The sequence below is a fragment of the Echeneis naucrates genome, chromosome 22, assembly GCF_900963305.1.
Source record: "Echeneis naucrates chromosome 22, fEcheNa1.1, whole genome shotgun sequence".
Classification (NCBI taxonomy): Eukaryota; Metazoa; Chordata; class Actinopteri; order Carangiformes; family Echeneidae; genus Echeneis; species Echeneis naucrates.
Genome location: NC_042532.1, coordinates 11,772,794 through 11,792,147, shown reverse-complemented (window position 1 = coordinate 11,792,147; position 19,354 = coordinate 11,772,794). Strand labels below are relative to the sequence as shown.

General features: G+C 43.3%; 1 protein-coding gene across 4 annotated transcripts; it reads right to left on the bottom strand.

The window, feature by feature from the left end:
* Positions 1-498: 498 nt before the first annotated feature.
* On the bottom strand, positions 499-18,791 carry rtn1a (reticulon 1a). 4 transcript variants are annotated; one of them, XM_029493235.1, is made up of 9 exons: positions 18,404-18,791; positions 10,528-11,265; positions 9,566-10,255; positions 1,998-2,205; positions 1,758-1,896; positions 1,595-1,664; positions 1,206-1,252; positions 1,055-1,113; positions 499-580 (listed from the first exon to the last, which is right to left on the bottom strand). In XM_029493235.1, the coding sequence occupies exons 1-9, from the start codon at positions 18,624-18,626 to the stop codon at positions 538-540; spliced, it is 2,217 nt and encodes a 738-aa protein (XP_029349095.1). In that variant the 5' UTR covers positions 18,627-18,791; the 3' UTR covers positions 499-537. The 4 variants fall into 4 exon arrangements, with proteins under 4 accessions (XP_029349095.1, XP_029349096.1, XP_029349097.1 ...); XM_029493236.1 differs by lacking the exons at positions 9,566-10,255; positions 10,528-11,265 and having other exon boundaries at positions 18,404-18,626; XM_029493237.1 differs by lacking the exons at positions 9,566-10,255; positions 10,528-11,265; positions 18,404-18,791 and adding an exon at positions 7,051-7,169.
* Between the last annotated feature and the right edge of the window lie 563 nt (positions 18,792-19,354).

The window sequence follows — 19,354 nt, the reverse complement described above, 5'->3', positions numbered from 1 at the left end:
GACGCATACCTTTTAAATTATTTTGTGCTTTGAAACACCAAAAGGAAATTATTGTTGATATTTATATATATTGACATATACTGAGAGAAGCCCCAGCTGCTAACTCAGAAACATGGAGCAGTATTTAACATCGTCAGCAGAGCACGTCTGTGGGCATTTAGCTTTCTTGTGCCTGTGGTAAGCACTGCAAAGCAAAAATGGAGCGTGATTTTAAAAACTGCACAAAAGATATCAAATATTATTTACCCAAGGCTCGACTTCATGCACTTTTATAATAAGCAACACAAAAAAAGTCAGTTTCTTCTTTTGTTTTTGAGTTGTGTACTTGTCTACCTAGAAACAAGATTATGTAAGTGTGACTGTGTTAGTGTTTCGACTGTTATAGACAGGGTGAAGGCTTCTCCAGTGGATGCTTTTAGAGAACACCAAAATGACATAGCACTACGCCCCACAGATGACAACCAGGCTCTTCAACAGTGAGCGACCTGCCTGACTGAGCTGGACTGGACTGTCAGCTTCACAGTGAGACAGATAGGTCTACTCCTCCTTCCTCTTGGCTCCAGGGATCTTTGCCTGGATCCTGCACAGAAAAAAAACAAAGTCTTAAGATAAGACCACATTATTTACTTGTGTCTTTTTATGAGAATTATTAAAAACCAATGGGCCAAGTTAGCGTTCAGTCAAAAAACTAAAGGCGGTTGTGGACTTCAGCTGACCATTTTAGAGCAGCGTTATTAGAGCACGTGAATATAAAGTCTCTTTCACTCAGTTTAATATGAAACTTTTCCCAAAAAGATTTCTTCAAAGCAGTTCTCGTTCTTTCATCCTGTTGAACATCCAGGATAACTTCAAGGCACAAGCCCACCTCAGCAGTACTAATAAGGAAGAGGTATTTTGTCAGCTGACGGGCAAAACAGCTCAGTAGAAACCATCCTGCGTGTGAAAAGGGTTTGCTAAAAAATTTTTTCTTGCTTTGCCTTTGCTCACAGCTGGTGCTTGCAGCTACGTGTTCATATACCTTCAGCGAAGTTTTGAACAAAAAAATGACACTCACTTCCCCACCACAGAGTTGACCTGGGTCCTTATTAGTCCCACATATTGATCAATCTGTGTCTGAAAACAGAAACAAAATGACTGTTATGTACACTGGACAACAATTGCAAAAGTGGGCACCTCTTAGGAAACCATGAAGTTTAAATTCCCACCTGATGTTTCTCATAGACCACAGGCATGGTGAACATGGACACCACAGCTGTAGAGGTACAGACACAGTAATATTAAATTATTCATACACTCAGTGGAAATGTGTTTAAATGGGAACACATTTGTGTCAGAAGGGCCCCAGACCACTGTACTTATCAAAGGTAAACTGGAAAAGTAAACAGATAGAGGCCGGTGGTGAAATGTTAAATGTAGCTCTTGCACGGCAATAAGGACACGCTGTTCTCATTAATGACACATGATATAACAAAGCTGTTACTTATGTTTTGTTCATTGAGTCTTCTAAAAGGCTGAAATGCTGAGATATGTGTGTGAGTCAACATCAGTGTTTGGAAGCTGGAGTGGGCGACGCACTGAGCCATGATAACCTCACCTAAGATGAGCAGGGTCAGGCCATTAAAGAGAGCACCCACATAGGTCAGCAGCCACATCAGAACAGCAAACTGAAACAGACAAACATTGCTTTTATCTATAGGACAAGATTCTGTGAATATATATTCATGTTTGCTTTGAAGGTATGAGAGTGTGACACAAACCTTCAAGGAGTCAACCAGATCTTGCACAAGGAACAGTCTGCGGAGCTCCTTCATACAGGTGTTGGTGTACAGCAGGATTTTGTCAGCATATTTACTAATCTGGTCCGGGGATAGAGCAATTTCCATCTCCAGGTAGGCTCTGGTAATGAAAAACACAAATAAGACAAATGATCTCAAATGATATCTGCAGACCTTTGACTAAATTCAGAGTTTCACTCATCGGCTTTGTGTTTCACTCACTTGAAAGGATGTCCCTCATCAGTCTTCTGCACAGCTTGGAGCACAGACTTATAGATCCTGAAGCTGATGGTGGCAGAGAGGGCTGCCAAAGCTAAGTAGGCTCCAACACTGACCACGCTGAACTGGGTCAGGGAGAAGAGGAGCAGGAGGACGCTGCTGAACACGGCCCCAGACTGCTTCACATTCCTCCAGTAGAGCAGGTCAATCGCTGAGGGGGAGCAGGGACAGAACAAGGACAAGCAGGGTCAGGACCTACAAACAGCATCATCTGATCACTTCTTAACACGTAGGGCTGGGCATTCATGGCTGTATCCTTTTCACGGTGAATTAGTCTGCTGCAGATTGATACACACCACACATTTGGGTCAAATATCTGGAAGCTTTTCACAACCCTACATCCTCAGAGAGCTCCTGGCATCATGTGATCCTGTTTTAACCCAGCTTTTCATTAGGTTAGATGAAGCTGTCAAGCTGTAAGTTGAAGGCACCCCTACTTTACTTGTAAGATGAAAACATTCACAACATCACTTTGTGTATATATATATATAGCACTAACTTTGGAGTGGATAAAAGTGGATAAAAGCTGACCCTCACTTGTTGAGTGAGTTCCACAGTCTGAGGCCCCATGTTTCTATCTGATGTGTGCTTATCAGCTGCAGCACCTGGTCTGGTCTCATACATATACAAGTATACATACAAACAGGCACATTACACAGAGGGGCCACCTCGGCTGGCTCCTAACAGCTCAATTAATGATTGACTGATAGCTTTGTAAGGGCAGCAACAGCAGAAACAGTTACACTGTCAGCAGTTCAATATGACCTGGAAGGACAAGGTCAGTGATGAAGGATGACACTGTTTTAATGCAGTATCTCATTTGTGCAGTGAAACCTATTTCTCTAAACAAAGCCATCACTAAAAAATGGCTGGAATACACAACATCAACATCCCAGTAGACACTCGTACATATGGCCGCACCATTTTCCTTCTAACACTTCTTTTCTTTTTAGGCTGGTGGAGCCTGTAATTCAAAGCCACTAGCAAAGATTACAGAGATGTGATGACTGAGGATTAGCCCAGTGTACCATTACAGCTCCAGCAGCCGACACGGTCCTCCTTTGGCATTCGTCTGAAAACATGGACCCGTTTCCATGAGAGCTTTTGGCTGCTTGTTTCACCTCTGCTGAACCAATTGCCTACCCCACCACCACTTCAGCTCTGCTAGGGGTTACAATTCAACACCTGGAAATGTTTGTCATACAGGGAGGTGAGTACAACTGCTACAATAATGTAAAGTTACGTGGCCATGAAGAAGAGAAAATTGCTACTGTGGTCCCTTTGGTAACTTCCTCTCTTTGCTGTCCGCCTGCCTGCCTGCTCTAATTTTAGCCATGGAGCTGTGAGCAGCATAGTGATGACGGCCATCTTTACTCTCCACTGAAAGGCATCTGTGGATGCCAAAAAAGCTGGCTAAACCTGGGTAGTGAAAGAAAAGCCATTGTGACCAAGAGAGTGTCTGCTAGTTGCACGCGCCTCTCATATATAACATGTATGATCTGTGTTTATTTTTTTTTAACCAATCCCAAGTAATAATTGGCAGTGCCCGTGTATCACAGTACCATGAAATCAAAAACTACTCATTCAGAAACCATGGAAACAGATTCATGTTCAACATGTTCCCAAGCACATAACACCCCTCCCCACAAAGTCTGCTCATGCTGTCACTACTAACAAACCATCTCCTGGCTCCTGATTTGAATGGAGATGCTCACACATACAAAACAGGCACAGGTATCACACACAGCAGCTCTAAGAGCACACAGCCGCATCAACAGACTGCGAGAGACTGACAGGTGTTGACCAGCAACAGACGACTGTGCCTTGTGATGTGCTGCTCAGGCTGCACACAGACTGAAAAGCTTTAGCTAGTGCAGTAGAAGCGTGTACTGACCTGCGGCTCCCATGGCTGAACAGGGAAAGAGGCAGCTGCTTTATGCACAGACAAAAGGAGAGCACTGAAGGGGGAGTCCCCCCTGCTCAGGAGGGGAGGGACCTCAGCCATTACAGCAAATCAGCATCTGCCGTAGCCGGCTAGGGGCTGAGGGAGGTGGGAGGGAGGGACGATGTCTGTGGGGCGCGGTTGCCAAAGAACGACATTGCAATCCAGCACACACACAGACATACAAACATGCTCTTTCTCTGAGCCCTTTTATGCTGTATTCTAATGCTCAGACTTTTAACCAACGCCCTGCTGACCTACTGACACATGGCAAAGACTACTAAGACACTGCAAAAGTAAAATCTATTGTTATAAAATTGAAAATGGAAACCCAGCTCCCCTTCTTGTGTAATGATTGCATCATATAACTCCAGCTACAGATGAGTGGACTAGTGTAGAAACGCATACTAAAACAAACACACAGACTGTAGCAATAATCTGCCAGCCTATTAAAATGGTTTGGTGGCAAGGAGCTGCTCGAGCACCTGCCTGATGCAGTTACCATAGTTACCATGCTCCATTTTCTCCCTACCACTCACTGAAAGATGGAGAGGAGGAGGAAGGGAGGGGCTGAAAGGGGAAGAGGGAGGGGGGAGAATGGTCCTTTGGGAACAGAGAGAGATTCATTTGCTCTGAAACAGGGGAATCAGTGACACATAATGTGTCTACACACGTGAAGCTAGCCACTCCCTTAATTGTGGAGCACAAAAGGACAATGGCAGGTTTAAGACAATGCCTTTTAGTTATCAAGTCTTTCAATAAATGCAAAAAGGCAGCACGAAGGCCTTAAAATATTAACTTATCGTGTCGCTGTCCTAGCTTAGATTGTATTAAATTTCTAATTTCAGACTGCAAAACAAGAAAGCTTCTAACTTGTTTAAACTATATAACATTTTAATTTCTAAATGTGATTAAAACCTAAGTCTGTATGTATATACATATGTGTGTGTGTATATACATATGTGTTTATATATACATAAAAGCCACAAGGTTTATAGAATATGTAGAATAGTAACAACTGTATCACAGCATGTCTGTTCTTCTCAGCTTTCAGGACCACCCTGTCCACAATACTGAACACAGGATGTTGAATCTGCCTGTTGAGCCCTGTTTGTTTCTATTACCCTTTCCTACAATATTCAGCACTTACACCCAAGCAAAAACTAGAGCAAATGATTAGCACCAGTGACAATAATGATTCCCCTCCCCCTTTTCTTTAATGGAACTAGTTTAGCCTGACCTCATTAAATCACTGAAGACATTCTTGTGGCCTCAAACAAGCCATCAGCCAGATTGAGCAAACATGCAAAGGCGCTTCCTTTGCCAATAGTCTGTGACAGCTGAGATTCAAGGACCGGGTCTGCATCAGTTGGAACTTGGAGTCATGCATAATAAGTTCAGACCTTGTAATAATGGGCATGGGCATCTTAATTTCTGATTCAGGAAATAGTTCAGCTTTTGTGACTGAGAATACAGAGTTTCTCCTTTGGATACTGAAGAATGAGCATTAGTTCATTAGATTTTAGATTCACTACATACAGATCAGCAAATAACAAATGAAATAGCAGCCAATGGCGCTAATTACAAGACCGCTTTATGCCAACAGTGCAAAAAAGTTCCAGCATAAGTCTGCAATGCAATCCTCCCTTGTCTTTTTTTGTTACTATAGTATATTTCTATATATCTGAACCTATTTGAATAGTTCTGTACATCAACCCAAATATCTAGCAGTAAGTAATTTATAGTTATGTTAAAAGAAAATCTGTTGCTCTATGTCTGAACTATCCCAAAGCTTGACTGTAAATGACTTTTGCCTTGTAAAAATCAAATAGTGACTTGAATCAGCAAATAAAAATAAGCCTTTCTGAACATACAACACAAGAGCTTTTTTGTTTTGCTATATTTTTAGGACTTCTTTGATAATATAGCAGACAGTCGACATATCTTGCCTATAGCTGGAATTTTAAAATTAATGCTTGTTTGGTGACAGTGAGTCAGTACTGTCCATGTGCAGGCAGAATGACTAAACAAAATGCACACAGCTTCAAGGTGGTGTATAGGCTTTCAAGACTGAATGTACACAATGTCATCCCTTGCTTTATTGAATACCTCAACTTAATCTGATATGTTCCTAATGTAGTGGACACATCAGATAGGCTGTCATGTTACACAGTTCAGCCCAAATGAAATGGATAATGATTCAGACAAAAATGATAATGATGCTTTATCATTGAGAGGTTTTTATAAAACTATACAACAACAGTCAGTGAATGCTGCAGTCTCTTTTGGTATACAACAATTTAGCCATGCTCTTTTATTTCTAGTGCTTAAAACAAAAAAATTGGCAGACAACAAGCCACAACCAGTGTGCAGGGAGCGGCGCCATTTTCTGTTTTGGCCTGATCTACGAGCCCTGCATGCTATGGAATCAGACAGACGGAGGATACTCTGATCTGGCCCAGTCTCTGCAAGGCGCCATGGCAGCTGAGGAGATAGGGCTGATGTAATCAGGATGGGTGTGCCCTGGTTACCATGGAGACAGTCTGTCAGTGCCGTCCGGATGCTCAGACTGCCTCATTACACAAAAACAGAGCATACGCCACGTAAAACCAGCTCCGTTTCATGGTTGCAAAGTGGGGTGGGGGGTGATAACAATGACACCCCTTAGTCCACAACACTGGCATCCATAATAACATGCAGCCAAAACAGAAGGCTCTCAGCATGCTGGTACATTAATACTGTCTAAAACACCCACCAGCGTCTCTCACCCCTTCCCCCCCCTTTTTTTTTAACAACACAGACATGCAGCAGAAATGATCTGTCATCAGGGTGTGTCCATGGAAAACGGAGTGCAGGTAAACAATGCCAGTCGATTTCTCAACACCTCACAAATGTAAGTAGATGGCAAATGTATGCATGAAAAGCACACAGAAATAGACACAAGTCTAAATGCCTATAGTTTGACAAATATTTAACCTACATGCTGAGGTAGCAGTCCATCTATCAGCCAAAAAACGTAATTAAGTAGCATGAACACAGTAAACACATCAGTACCCTGGCCCTTCCAGCTGCTCCAGGAGCTTTCCTTCTTGGTCACGTCTGCGGTGGCCTGCATGCTGGTGATCGGATATGTCCCTGCTCTCTCTGTCTTTCTCTGTATGGCCTCCGTTATCTTCTTTGTCTCCCTCTTCAGTAGCACCGACTTACTCACTCATCCCAGAAAGGCATGAATGGTCAAAAAGGATGCGGGAGAGAGGATGAGATGACAGAGAGGGAAGAAGGGAGGGAGGGAGGAAAGGTTTCCTAGGTGCTGCCGGCTTGCAGAGCAGACAGACTGATGCTGTGGAGCAGCACTGGGCAGAAGAAAAAGAGCAGGGAAAGTGCGTATGTCGGTGCGCGCGTGTGTGTGTGTGTGTGTGTGGGGGGGGGGGGGGGGGGGGTCGAAATTGTAAACACCACACCACTGTTGCTGCACCAAACCATCCATGCAATGATTAAGAGCCTGAGGGGTTAGGAGGGAGAGTGGTGAATGTCAGAGGCTCAGCTTTTCTCTATGTACACTACCTTTTGCAGTAACACAACAAAAGACTAATAATGGTGGTATTGCATGTGGTGAGAGGGTTATCATACTTTGTGGATGCATTGTGAGGTACAGACCGGCATTCTGGCTTTCCTTCCAGCATATTCTTTGGTTTGTGAATATGGTTTGACGTGGGAGCATGTTACTATGAAATAATGTAGCGAATGTCAAACTCCCCTGGCCTTTATTTGCACTTAACAATACCTAAGGTTGAAGCCAGAGATTTAAATAGCTGTTTCCACTACAACTACTGATAAATGAAGAGGCCAAGTGGTGGTGCTTTAATAATTCATAGCATGAGATGCTGTTCCTTACAGCACAAAGCTCCTTGTTTAGTGCCTTCAGGATGTTTTTGTGCTTTATGATTTACTAAGTCCAAACTTGAAATACAAATGTAGCTATAAAAATACCAGGGGCTGAAAGAAGTATCAAAAGATGCTTCCTACTAATTGCTAGAAAAAAGGCAGAGTCACTGTGATGTCAGCACTGAGCAGAAAACAATTCCTTTATAGATTGGCACTAACGTCATCATGTAATCCTGAGCCCTGTTGTCTCAGTCCTCCCCCCTGCAGACCGCCACACCTCACACCTTCTGCTCAACGTAGACTTGAAAGACTCGCCAATACCAATACCAACCAAGTGGAAAGGGAAAAAAACGCATTTCTTTGAGCCAGAGCTCCCCCATCACTGTTGCTATGGCAACTGATGTGGCAGTGCACTGACTGATGAAAACAATATCTGTTAGTTTGTAACGGCAGCAATTACAAAGGTGTAATATGCCCTCTAGTGGTGGAGGAAAAACGTGACCTGTTTTTTTTAGCATTTCTAGAACCTTCTTGTACTCAGTAAACAAAGCAAGAGTGGCCCTTTCGTTTAATATAAATTCAGGTCTGTTTATTAAATTGGATAAATCATATAAAGAACTAGATATCTGCCATTTTGACATCCTGTACAACGACAATGCATCTGTAGTAAACACAGGAAATTATGGGAACCACATGCACCTGTCTCTCCACAGCCACAGAGGAACTGATGAAAACCACAGCATTCACTCCAGTGTTGTTGCTTTTATGAGAGAGAGCTTGGTAAAATTTAAGCAGTTGTCTTGAAAGCCCCTAAGAGGGAGCATGCCCCAGTTTTAACACAGGATTATGTAAACCCACTGTGCACAAGGACACAGAGCAGCCAAAAGCTACCAGCTTAGACGGCATTAACTCTTGCTGATTGCAGCTGCCTTGTCAGTCTTATCTAATCACATAATGTTCGGTGAAGTAAAAGGCTGGATCCTGTCAAGATGCTTAGAGAAAGTTGTTTTTTGTTTTTTGTTTTTTTTTAATCTTCAGATTTGCACCATCTTAGACTGAAAGTGGAGAGGAATGTTTATGTTACATGATAGAGGAGATGACAGACCTTTTGAATTGTATTCATCATTCATCACCGTAAATGTGACTCAGTGAATTCTTATGCATCTAATTTCTTTTCTTAAACATACCACCAGGGGGAAGTAGACTTCAAGAAAGTGCCACACAGGCTTTCCCACCCACTGCTGGCAGAGAGGTACACACTCAGCAGTGGAATATCCCACCTCTCAGTCGACCCCCTTTTACTTTCCCAGCCTTGTCAACAAAAGGTGCAACAGCACATCATGCAGGAGGTTGCCAGGAGGTAAACAAACATGTATCTGTTAGTCATTTACTCTGAAATTTGCTGTTATCATTTTTATCCCCTAACTTTGATACGAGTTTTCAAACACAAATGCAGATCTGATATTTACTAGGACATACTAGGACAACTAACTGTTCAACACAATGACCACTCTGTTTCTGGAAAGCCAGTTCTCCTGATAGTAGTTTATCAGCCAAGGTGACAGCAATGAACATAGTACAGACATGTTTTGTCTGACATCTAGACATTGTGACAAAGCTGCAGAGTATTTATTCTTGAATTTTCGGGCGGAGGGGAACCATGTAGTGCTTAGAAAATACTAACCTTTTTGTTTGGTAAAGCCCTCCAGAAACATTGATGCCACAGGTTTTCCTTGGTCTCCTTTGCTCTCAGTAGGGTGCTTGTACATGTCGTCCTGATTCGGCTTCAGAGGTTCCACTCGCACCTCTGGGGGCACAGCAGCAGTGGGGGGCTTGGGCTTGCTGGGGCGATCTTCCTCTGCTTTCACTGGGGTCTTGGACTTTTCTGTGATAAGGGACTCGCCTGGCACCACCTCAGCCGTACTGCAGGGAGGGACAATGCTGGGAACCAAGGGAGAGGGAGAGCTGACTCCCGGCTTTGGGGCACTGAAGCCCTGCTCTCTCTTTGGGCTCTCCTCTGATGCAGACTCAATGAAGAGATCACTGTCGAGCTCTGCCTCTCTCTCTTCCCTCAGAATGCTGTAGGCTGTGGGTGGAGCATGGTTGCCAGCCAGGCCAAAACCACCCTTGGCGACTGGGGGATTGTCAAAGGGGTTGTTAGGCTGGCTGGAAGCTCCCTTGCTTTTAGGTGGCTGGTCAAATGGGTTGCTACTGGCCTTGGAAGGTTCCTCAGATACCAGCTCAATCTCTGAGTCTCCAGACTCTGCACTGCTGCCATCTTGCTCCCTGCTGCCGGCCTTACCACCTGCACTTTTGGAAACTGCAGACTTCACTGCGTCAGCTTTGAACATTTCATGGGAAGGGAATTCTTTTTCTGCTCACAAAACAAATGAAGACACATTTTATTGTTAAAGTTAATTCATCTTACAAATCTAGACATACAACACCTGCCCATGTAAGTTAGACTTAGTATATGTGACCTTTGAAAGAAGAAATAAAACAATTCCTATGACGGAAAAGAATCAATCCTGGCTCGTACCTAATGTTAGTAAATGTACACATATGCAAGTAGTGGTCATTATTGATGATTGATGACATATGCCGTTCTTCCATATCTGGTGTGTGTGTGTGTGTGTGCGCGCCTACGTGTTGGTGAAGCGTTGGGAGTGGAAGCAGGACTGTCATCCTCTGGTTCTGATAGCGTCACAGTGGGAAGCCCCTGCAAGCCCACGCTGAGGACGTTTTCCCGCTCAGACACACTGACCGGAGGGGGATGTTGCTGCAGCTCCATCTTGGCAGCTGGTGGCTGGGACGCGGTCAAGGTGATCTTTACTGGGCTGGCTGTCTGTGGGGTGCCACCCAGGTTTTGGTAGGAGCGGTAGTCTGACAGCTCCTCATCAGAGGGCTCTTCCACGTATGGGAAAGAGTGGGAACCCAGTGCTGGACCTAGGTTTTCTTCTTCTTCTCCCTCCTCATCCTCCTCATGTCTTCCAGGGTTCTTGTCTATGTAGCTTCCCAGCAAGTCATGAGTAGTTGAGCCCATGTCCACCAGGCTGTGCTGACCTCCCTGATGCTGATCATGGTGCTCATCCCCATGGCTTATGTCCATGTAATTGTAGGATTCTGTCTTATCTGAGCCCAGCAGGGATTTCGGCATGTCATCGACGAGGTCATATGTCATCTTGGTGCTAGAGCTGAAGCTGTAGGTGTCACTGGAGAAGTCGTCCAGGGCAGACGAGCCAGTGGACGACTTGGAGGGCTTCATATCTTCTGACAGGTAGGAAGCTTCCCGGCTCGATGTGAAGCTCTGATTGGACAGCAGGGAAGTGTACACATCACCGTCATCATTCATAGGCTTCCTGAAGAGACCAGACATGGGGTCATCTACAAAGGCCGAAAGAGGGAGAAAAGCATGAAACTTGGTGAGGACAGGCACAAGGAAAAGAGACGAAGAACAGCAACACTGTGTAAAATGAACAGATCAAATCAAATCAGCCTGAGCAGTTTGATTAATGGAAACATCCAGTAAAACAAGGCTCTGCTTGACTAGGTGCTGCTGGCAGAGAGAGAGGTTGTGGCACTGAGAGCACAACAGTCAGGCTGGGTGTACGGCTGTGCAGATCAGTGAGGCAGCAGTAACAGAGGGTACTTGTACCCAGCGTGGGACAAAGGGGGATTGTTCAGACCCTAAAAAAAATACAGTGCCACAACTAGAGTCTGCCCTAAGTCACGCAGGCAAAGGCCTGCCTGAAGTCTCATCTCTACACTGTAATTACTAATTCTGCACATACCGTGACAAATCACACGACTATCAAAACATAATGAAACAAGATGAAAACATGCTTACACAAATTCGTAACAATGTAGACTCTGTCTCATGTGCCAGCTGCCATCTGGCCATTCCAAAACAAAAAATGTTTAATCTGAGTTCATTGAGGCTGACAAAACAGCTAAATGATAAATGTATATAAAGTAAATATTTTAAAACATTGTATGCTAACAGCAGGGAGGTATTCAACACACACACAAGTGAGGAAGATAATGATGATTGCAGTAAGGCAGTTGCAGTGTTATTGGTCATTTAAAAACTGGACAGACAGTGACTAGCTGTGAGTGAGTTTGTGTGGGCTCTGCTGTGAAATATCACTCAACATCTCACTGAATAATTTGTTACAGTACTGTAGAGGTACATTCAACGCTGTTCACATTGCATATAACTTAAAAAACAGGAGGCCACGGATTTGATAAGAATTCTATTTAGAACCATCAGGTCAAAAGTCAAGGTCAAGTCAAGTGTTAAGATTTGTTGACTTTATGGCCCACTTCCAGTCAAACCCTTTTAACACCAGCAACAAACTCACAGAAACAAACAGTCCCAGCCCAAAAACAAACATGAAAAGAGATTTGATTTCTGTTGTGCTGTGTACCAGTCAGCGTTTTCGCTTCCACAAACTGAGCTCCTCCTCCTCTTCTCGAGCCATGTTTCTCCCGGGCAGCGGTGGTCTATAAATAGGCCATGTCCAGCTGCTGGGCTGGATAAAGGGGGAAGATTTAAAATAGAACCCTGAGGGTTAGCTCTGGAGGATGCAGACTGACTGACAGAACACCCAACAGGTCAGGACATCCCGTCCCTCCTTTTACTTCCTCTAAAGAGCCCTGCCACCCTTTCCTTCTGCTTTCTCTCCTCCTGCTGCAGCCTTGGTCATTAACAATACATCATACCCAAGTACAATGGCGTAAACACTACACACCCAAGCTCAGACAGAGGAGGAGGGGCAATTATGACATAGAGAAGTAAATCTCCCCCAGATTGGGTTAAGATTCGGGTTATTTTGTATTTAATGGGCTGACATGTATATCAAAACTCACGCTGCCTTTGGATCCAAGCAGTATGCAGAATAGATGGGCATAGCTGTTAAACCAAGTCTAGTTGGGTGCCATGAATGCCCTTGATGTACTACCAAAGCCAACTGATGTATAATCCTCTTAGTGTACTCTCATCAGCCATCACCCTGGCAACGCCACCGTAACCTAACACTCACTGATTTTACTGGACAAATAACTACTGTGCAGATGTGGGAAGCACTTAGGCCCGATAAAACCTGTGAAGAACACGCCTCTCTCCATCAGCCTATACATGAACTCACCAGCAGTTGCATGAGTCATCTGCAACAATTAAAAAGCTAGATGCTTGTTTTTAACGGCCAAAAAGGAGGCTGCTCTGATCAGATACTTAATGAAGTTGCTGTGTGAAGTCTTGGGGCATTTTGAACACGCTGATAGAGCATAGTACATAGTGCTGGGAACAACCCCCCCCCCCGGGCTGGAGCAATGCTTTGCTGCACTCAGATAGGATTGGACATGACAACAGAGGAATTTTCTGCCAGCATTGTAGCCATACAACATAATCATGTCACTGAAAGTATGGTAGAGTTAAATAAGTCTCAGGGCCAAATGCACAAAAATGTGTATCTTTAGGTGTAGAAATCTGTGTACACACAAAACAAGTAACATGCATAGGCAGCTTTTTTGTAAGATTTGTAAAACCCCACGTACATCCATTTTTTCCTCCTATATGTCTATCATCCTGAAATTCTGCAATTTAGTATAAATGGAGTTGAGCACAGCGTGAATTATTGCAAAAACGGCATTTATCGTTCATTTTTGGGAACATCTCACTATTCAGACTCAAAAGACTACAGTACGCATCCACGTTTTTAAACATACGGGAAAACTACATGGAAAGTAATGTACGGACACTTCTGGTCTGTACGCGTAGTATCTACATTTGTCCCCTGGTGGATGTGCTGAGGGAGAGCAGTCCTTTTGTTGTCCTCTGGACAGCCAGAGCAGCTCCGATGCTAATGCAGCCTGACAATCTGTGCTATACTCAGGAATGGGCTCCTAATTACCAGACTACAGACAACACAAAATGAAAAGAGCCGGAGTTTCAAAATGAATATATTGCCATTTTGAAACTAAGGATTAACTGAACAGCAGGGTTTACCCTGAAAAAACGGAGTGATCCACTGCAGTTACCAGCTGGAATAAAATGAACTAACTCTCATGAGCTGTTTCTGAACACATAGCCCATTACAAAACAAGCCTCACTGACTTTGAAAGACAAGTTCTTTCACTATGTGTTGCTCAAGTAGAGGTCATCCTTCTCAGTGGGATCTCAGCTGTACATCTCAAACATCAGTGAATCTACAGCACTGTAGCTATTCCCTTCATGACCCACTCCACTGTGGTGTTGCCTTTCAAGAGTACTTTTTCACAACGTGACCTTGTGGAAACCAATACGTTGAGATGCTCGGTGAGCTCTTCTTTCGGAGCCATGCTACGCTTTAGCTCTATCATTGTAGGAATTAATTGTCTTTTAAAATAGGGGTTGCACGGTGTTTAGAAAAGTAATGTTGGATTTTGTAATAAGATGAGGTTTTTATCCGGTTAAATATGTTTTTTCCTTGTAACAATATCTGAGTATGTTCTTGTTGGTTTTCTGACTATATTACCAACGTTCTGCCTTCATTTTGGCCAAACAGGAATAAATCACTAAATAAATAGAACAACTTTCTCATGAAAATACTGCTTCTTTATGGTTGAACTTTAGTTTGAAATTTGTTGGGTAAGTTGTTGTTCTTTTCCAGTATCATTCCCAAGAATGTTTAGAAAATACAGCCATGTGTTGTTGTGTGGAATATAACACATCCTTATCACATTCTTGCTAATTAAATTGACAGTAATTTCGAAAAATTTTTTAGCACTTGTTTATTGTGAAATCTATTGTATATATTTTATTATGTGTATGGAATATTAAATTCCTATGTGTCTTTCTTATTTGTCAACGTTTAAGTGAACATGCACTCTTAGTCTTAATGGCCCCTGTCTGTAAAAGCTCGAGTTGTGGTATTTATGCTCATTACGTATGGATTACAATATCCTTGGTTCAACAAATACATGAATACAAGTCACTAACTAGCCCATTTTAATGTCAATAAAGAAGGCAAAAATGAAGCACACAAAGATGGTCTGTACTGAGAGCTGAGGTTCAACAAAACCACTAGCAGGGGTCGATAGGAGAACAGCTGTACTCAACCACTCTGAGTCGCATTGATCCATGACAATGAGGACATACAATTACTCTAAAAGTTGTCAGTGTACCCACCATTCTTTGAAAAAATCACTGAAGGCCATGCAGGACAAAATGTTGTTGTTCCAGTGGCTTTTGTCAAAGATAAATCAATCAAGAGACTGTTTAAATAAAAGCTAATCTGTCCCCATTCAGATCCTGAAGCCGTGGTACATACAGTATCTGTCTTTCACTGCATCGATCCAGTTTTTTTCTTTTTCGGTTTATTTTTATGCTTGTGTAGAGATTAATAGATAAATGGAGAGTCAGCTCTGGGTCAAAGCTGTCATTTTAGTGTGACTTGACTGGCATTTCACTTTAATGGTGCAGACACAATTCTGTATTAAAGTACAGATGCATGCAGGAGGGCCTTTTGTGTGTGACCTACGCACAGAAGTATAGTTGGACTCCATTGAAGCTGCCTTTCCTGATGGTAGCACTAATCCCATGAGTAGTTCTGCAATACTCTGCTAAGGGATTACTCCATGCCCAAAGGCTAGATGGTCGGACTGAGGCATCATATTTCACATGCAGGCTTGGGATTGTTTTTCAGGATACACACAGGGGTCAAAGGACGTGATTATGATTTAATGATATGATGATGGGAGTAATGCGTTGTTATTGTCCCTTGCAGTGGAGCCTTTTGTTCCTTTTGTTCAGCCTTTATCTTTTATCCCTTAGCATTAACTAAATATAAATGAGATAGAAAACCTGGAAGGTGGCACAGAAATTGACTACTTTGACCCATGACATCATATAGAGCAGACACAGTAATATATATTGTACACACTTTAAACATTATTGAATTATGTAACATGCTAGACAACCCATTTCTCAGCACATACAGGCTCACACATGGGAGCTGCTCTGCTGGCCGCTGACATCTAAGTGCCTTTGTCAGAGGCAGACACTGACCTAGAAGTTTCATTTAAGGAAAGGACACTTCTTTATATTTCCAATTTTCTATGTCTGGCCATCTGAACTATTGACCTTTCCATCAAAGCCTCGCCTCTTTTGCCATTATGCTGCGCCCCCCACCCCTCAAAAACCCCACCCTATCCCCATCCTCGCCTGCATTATTTCATCTTTACCATCCAGTCTGAAAAGACCTCGCACTGCTCAGCCCCCTGGGAACAGAAGCAAAGCTCTCACCAGCTAAAGGCACAAATGCACTGTGGCTGATGCAGTCCAGCCGAGCCCACTAAGTGCTCTCTCTATCTGAAAGATATGGCAAAGACCCAGCCAGACATATGCTGTCTCATCCTTGCCACCGATGATATGGTGAAATGGAGAAAGACAAGAGTTGAATCCACCTATCAGGCACAGGATTTTAGGAGAGCTCATGACTGATGCACTTTCCCAGGACCTGATATTGTGACTATTATAATGCACTATGAGCTATGAAGAACTTGTTCAAGAAAAGGAAATGGTGTCAAAATGCAGTGTCACTGTTTGTGTACAGTATGTCGTTTTCATCTACAGCAGGAGGCAAAGGGGAGGGTATTAGACGCCATCTGCTGAAAACAAGCGCAGATGAAGGGGTTTTCACAGCACGTTGGACCTGATCATGATGCAGCAACTGACCCATTGAAACCATCACATGATCATGGGGAAACTTTTGAAAACAAAACACTCTACTGCACTGTGCTGTTGGGTGATTTGAGACTCAGGTTCTGCTCTGTGGTAATTTAATACAGCTGAAATCAGCATTATCTGGGTCCTGTGGGTAGATCAATGTTGTGAACAAGATTTAGGACAGGCACAGATCCATTACTGAGAGGCAATTCTAGACATCTAAGAGAGATTCAGTGTCATTGTTTGAAAGGCTTAAGCGTCAAACGTCTTGTCTGGTGTCAGTAAAAGAAAAAAAAAAAGTTTAAAAACTTAAAATGTCATTTGATGATCATCCACCAGTAGAAAAGCAATGTGTGTTACTGAGGTGACTAAAGGGAGTGAATATGCTGGACAAAGATTTGAACAGACGAACACATGTAGTCAAGAGGAAAACGTCCACTCTGATAGATGTGATGAAATCCACACTGCTCCCAGGAACATGAGCGCCACAGGGATTTACATCACTGGTATCGAAAAGACTCAGCAGGACCCACGACAATAGGAGACATTATTCTTCCCTCTTTTAGGAATCAAAACAAAGTGTGTGTATGTGTTTGTCTGTGTGCTCCTACACAAGTCTGAGCTTGTCTGGCACAATATTATGAAAGTAAACCAAACACTTTGTTTCCCTCTCAGTGCAGTAAAACACATTGATCAGCTCATCATTTTGCAATTTACATTCATAAGTTATGAATATTTGGCAATAGCCTTTTCACAGATGCAACTTTTTAAGCTATGGATGTTTAATAGTCACAAGGAATTGGGCATTAAATAATTCTTTTCTACAAACCTGTGTAATTTGTCTTGTTCGGGAACAGCAGCAATCACCATTAAAATGAGAGAGGCAAGAGGAGCAAAGAGGAAACTAGGCAGTGTTTTTTTTTTTTTTTTTAACATTATCTCATGAATTTTTCAGTGAATTCATCAATGGAAGTGCAGGGCTTTAGTTTTGCTCACCATGCGAATAGTGAGCCCTGTTTCTTCAGGATTAAAAATAGCCGAATGAGCCAAGCTGTGCTGAGGAGAGTGACGGACTTAGAACTGAGGTCTGTATGATGCTGCAACAAACACACAGCAGCCAGTAGTGTTAAAATGTCAACAATAAGAAAACGGGTCGGAAATCCTTCACCATGCACAATACATTTTACTTCAGGATTAATCAAATCTTTTGGTTAAGTACGCCTCTTGATAAACTGTAGGATTAAGTTATTTTTTTACACTTTGGCCCTTAATCTATTCATCATCCCTCTCACCCATCATATCCAAAAATACTAAATATAAGTATTTATTATTAGAAGTGTGGCCTGCACGTTGGAGCTTTTCATAAGCCATTGAAAGTTCAGCCGGCTATTTGTTATGGCATGCTGCATCTCATCTGAACCATCCATCCCAAACTCATCAGGGACCAGTGTAGACTAGTGGGGAAACGGTTATATCTGATGATTTGTTAAAAGCTAAAGCAGTAACCAGTAAGTCTGAATGAGTCCAGGCAGAAGTCGTCCTAACACGATTCGTTTTTTTGTGATCTTTTCTCCAATCCAATGAAAGTTATCGTTGTGTTTTCAAACCCAGAAGTTTGAGTTAAGCTGGCGGAGAGGTCGTGCGTCGTCGCACTAACTCTGTGGCCAATGGCTTTTCTCTGGCGGTATTTGTGCCAAAATCACTGTGTGCACAACTCGATTGGACTTGTGGACAGCTGGAATGAATCCCGATGCTGTTGACACACATCGGGTCGGTAAATAATGAGACTTATCGACGACAAGGCTCCCGCTTTACCTGTGGATGCAGTTTCCATAGCAACGGGAGGCCTTTTCCCGTAGTCCTGGAGAGGATGAAATTGTTGATCCAAGTCGTCCGCCGCCTCGGTGCCGCTCGGCTTTGAATCTTCACGCTGCTCGTCAAACCGGGTCGGTGTGTTCCCACACAGGCCGTTCCTCTCGTAGTCATCCCCGAACCACTTCCCCTCCGAGCCGAGCTCCTCTCCGGGCTGAGCAGACATGCTGTTTGAGCTGTTGTCGGACAAAAGATAGGAGTCGTTGCTTAAGCTGCTTCTTCTCCGCCACCGGGGCTGCACTGCGCTACGATGGCTGACGGAGACGAACACACGACGAGGCGGCTCCCGGCTGGCGTCTGTCAGCTGAGTGCGGTGCGGTCGGTCGGTCGGTCGGTCGGTCCGTCGGGAAGCAGGGGGAGTGAGGTCGATTGTTTTAGTTCACTGATCCGGCGGTGACGTCATGATGTCCGCTGCCACTTTATTTGGGGCAGAGTCAAAATATGAACAGCATGTTGTTTTGTTTTTTGTTATTGGTTTATTATTATTATTATTATTATTATTATTATTATTATTATTATTATTATTATTATTATTTTGCTTGTTTGTTTGGGTTTTTTTTTTCCAAATGAAGTGAAGCGTGTGTGGCAGTGACGGGCTGAATGACAGCTACACGGAGTCTGCGGGGAGGAACACTTCACTGACTACACTTACACAATTAGTGCGATGGCAGCAGAATTCACAGGTTAACAATACCAACAAATGCTTTGAAAGTAGCTATGGGTTCATGTGTGTTGTTGTTATTGTTGTTTTTCTTAACAGCCCGTGATTTTGAATTAAACAAAAACAAAAAAAAGGGTTGTTTCGTAATGTGGGGAACATTTGGCCAGCAGTGTGGCGTCCCCACGTGGCGGTTCAAAGAACGGACGTCACGGTTTTAACATGGCTCCTTAGCA

Excerpts from the sequence above, each read along its gene's own strand:
- rtn1a (XM_029493235.1), bottom strand. The coding sequence starts at position 18,626 with ATGTCTGCTCAGCCCGGAGAGGAGCTCGGCTCGGAGGGGAAGTGGTTC. Across the intron at positions 10,256-10,527 it reads TCCCAACGCTTCACCAACAC|AAAAAGAATTCCCTTCCCAT; the intron begins GTAGGCGCGCAC and ends TTTTGTGAGCAG. Across the intron at positions 581-1,054 it reads GTCAACTCTGTGGTGGGGAA|GATCCAGGCAAAGATCCCTG; the intron begins GTGAGTGTCATT and ends TTTTCTGTGCAG.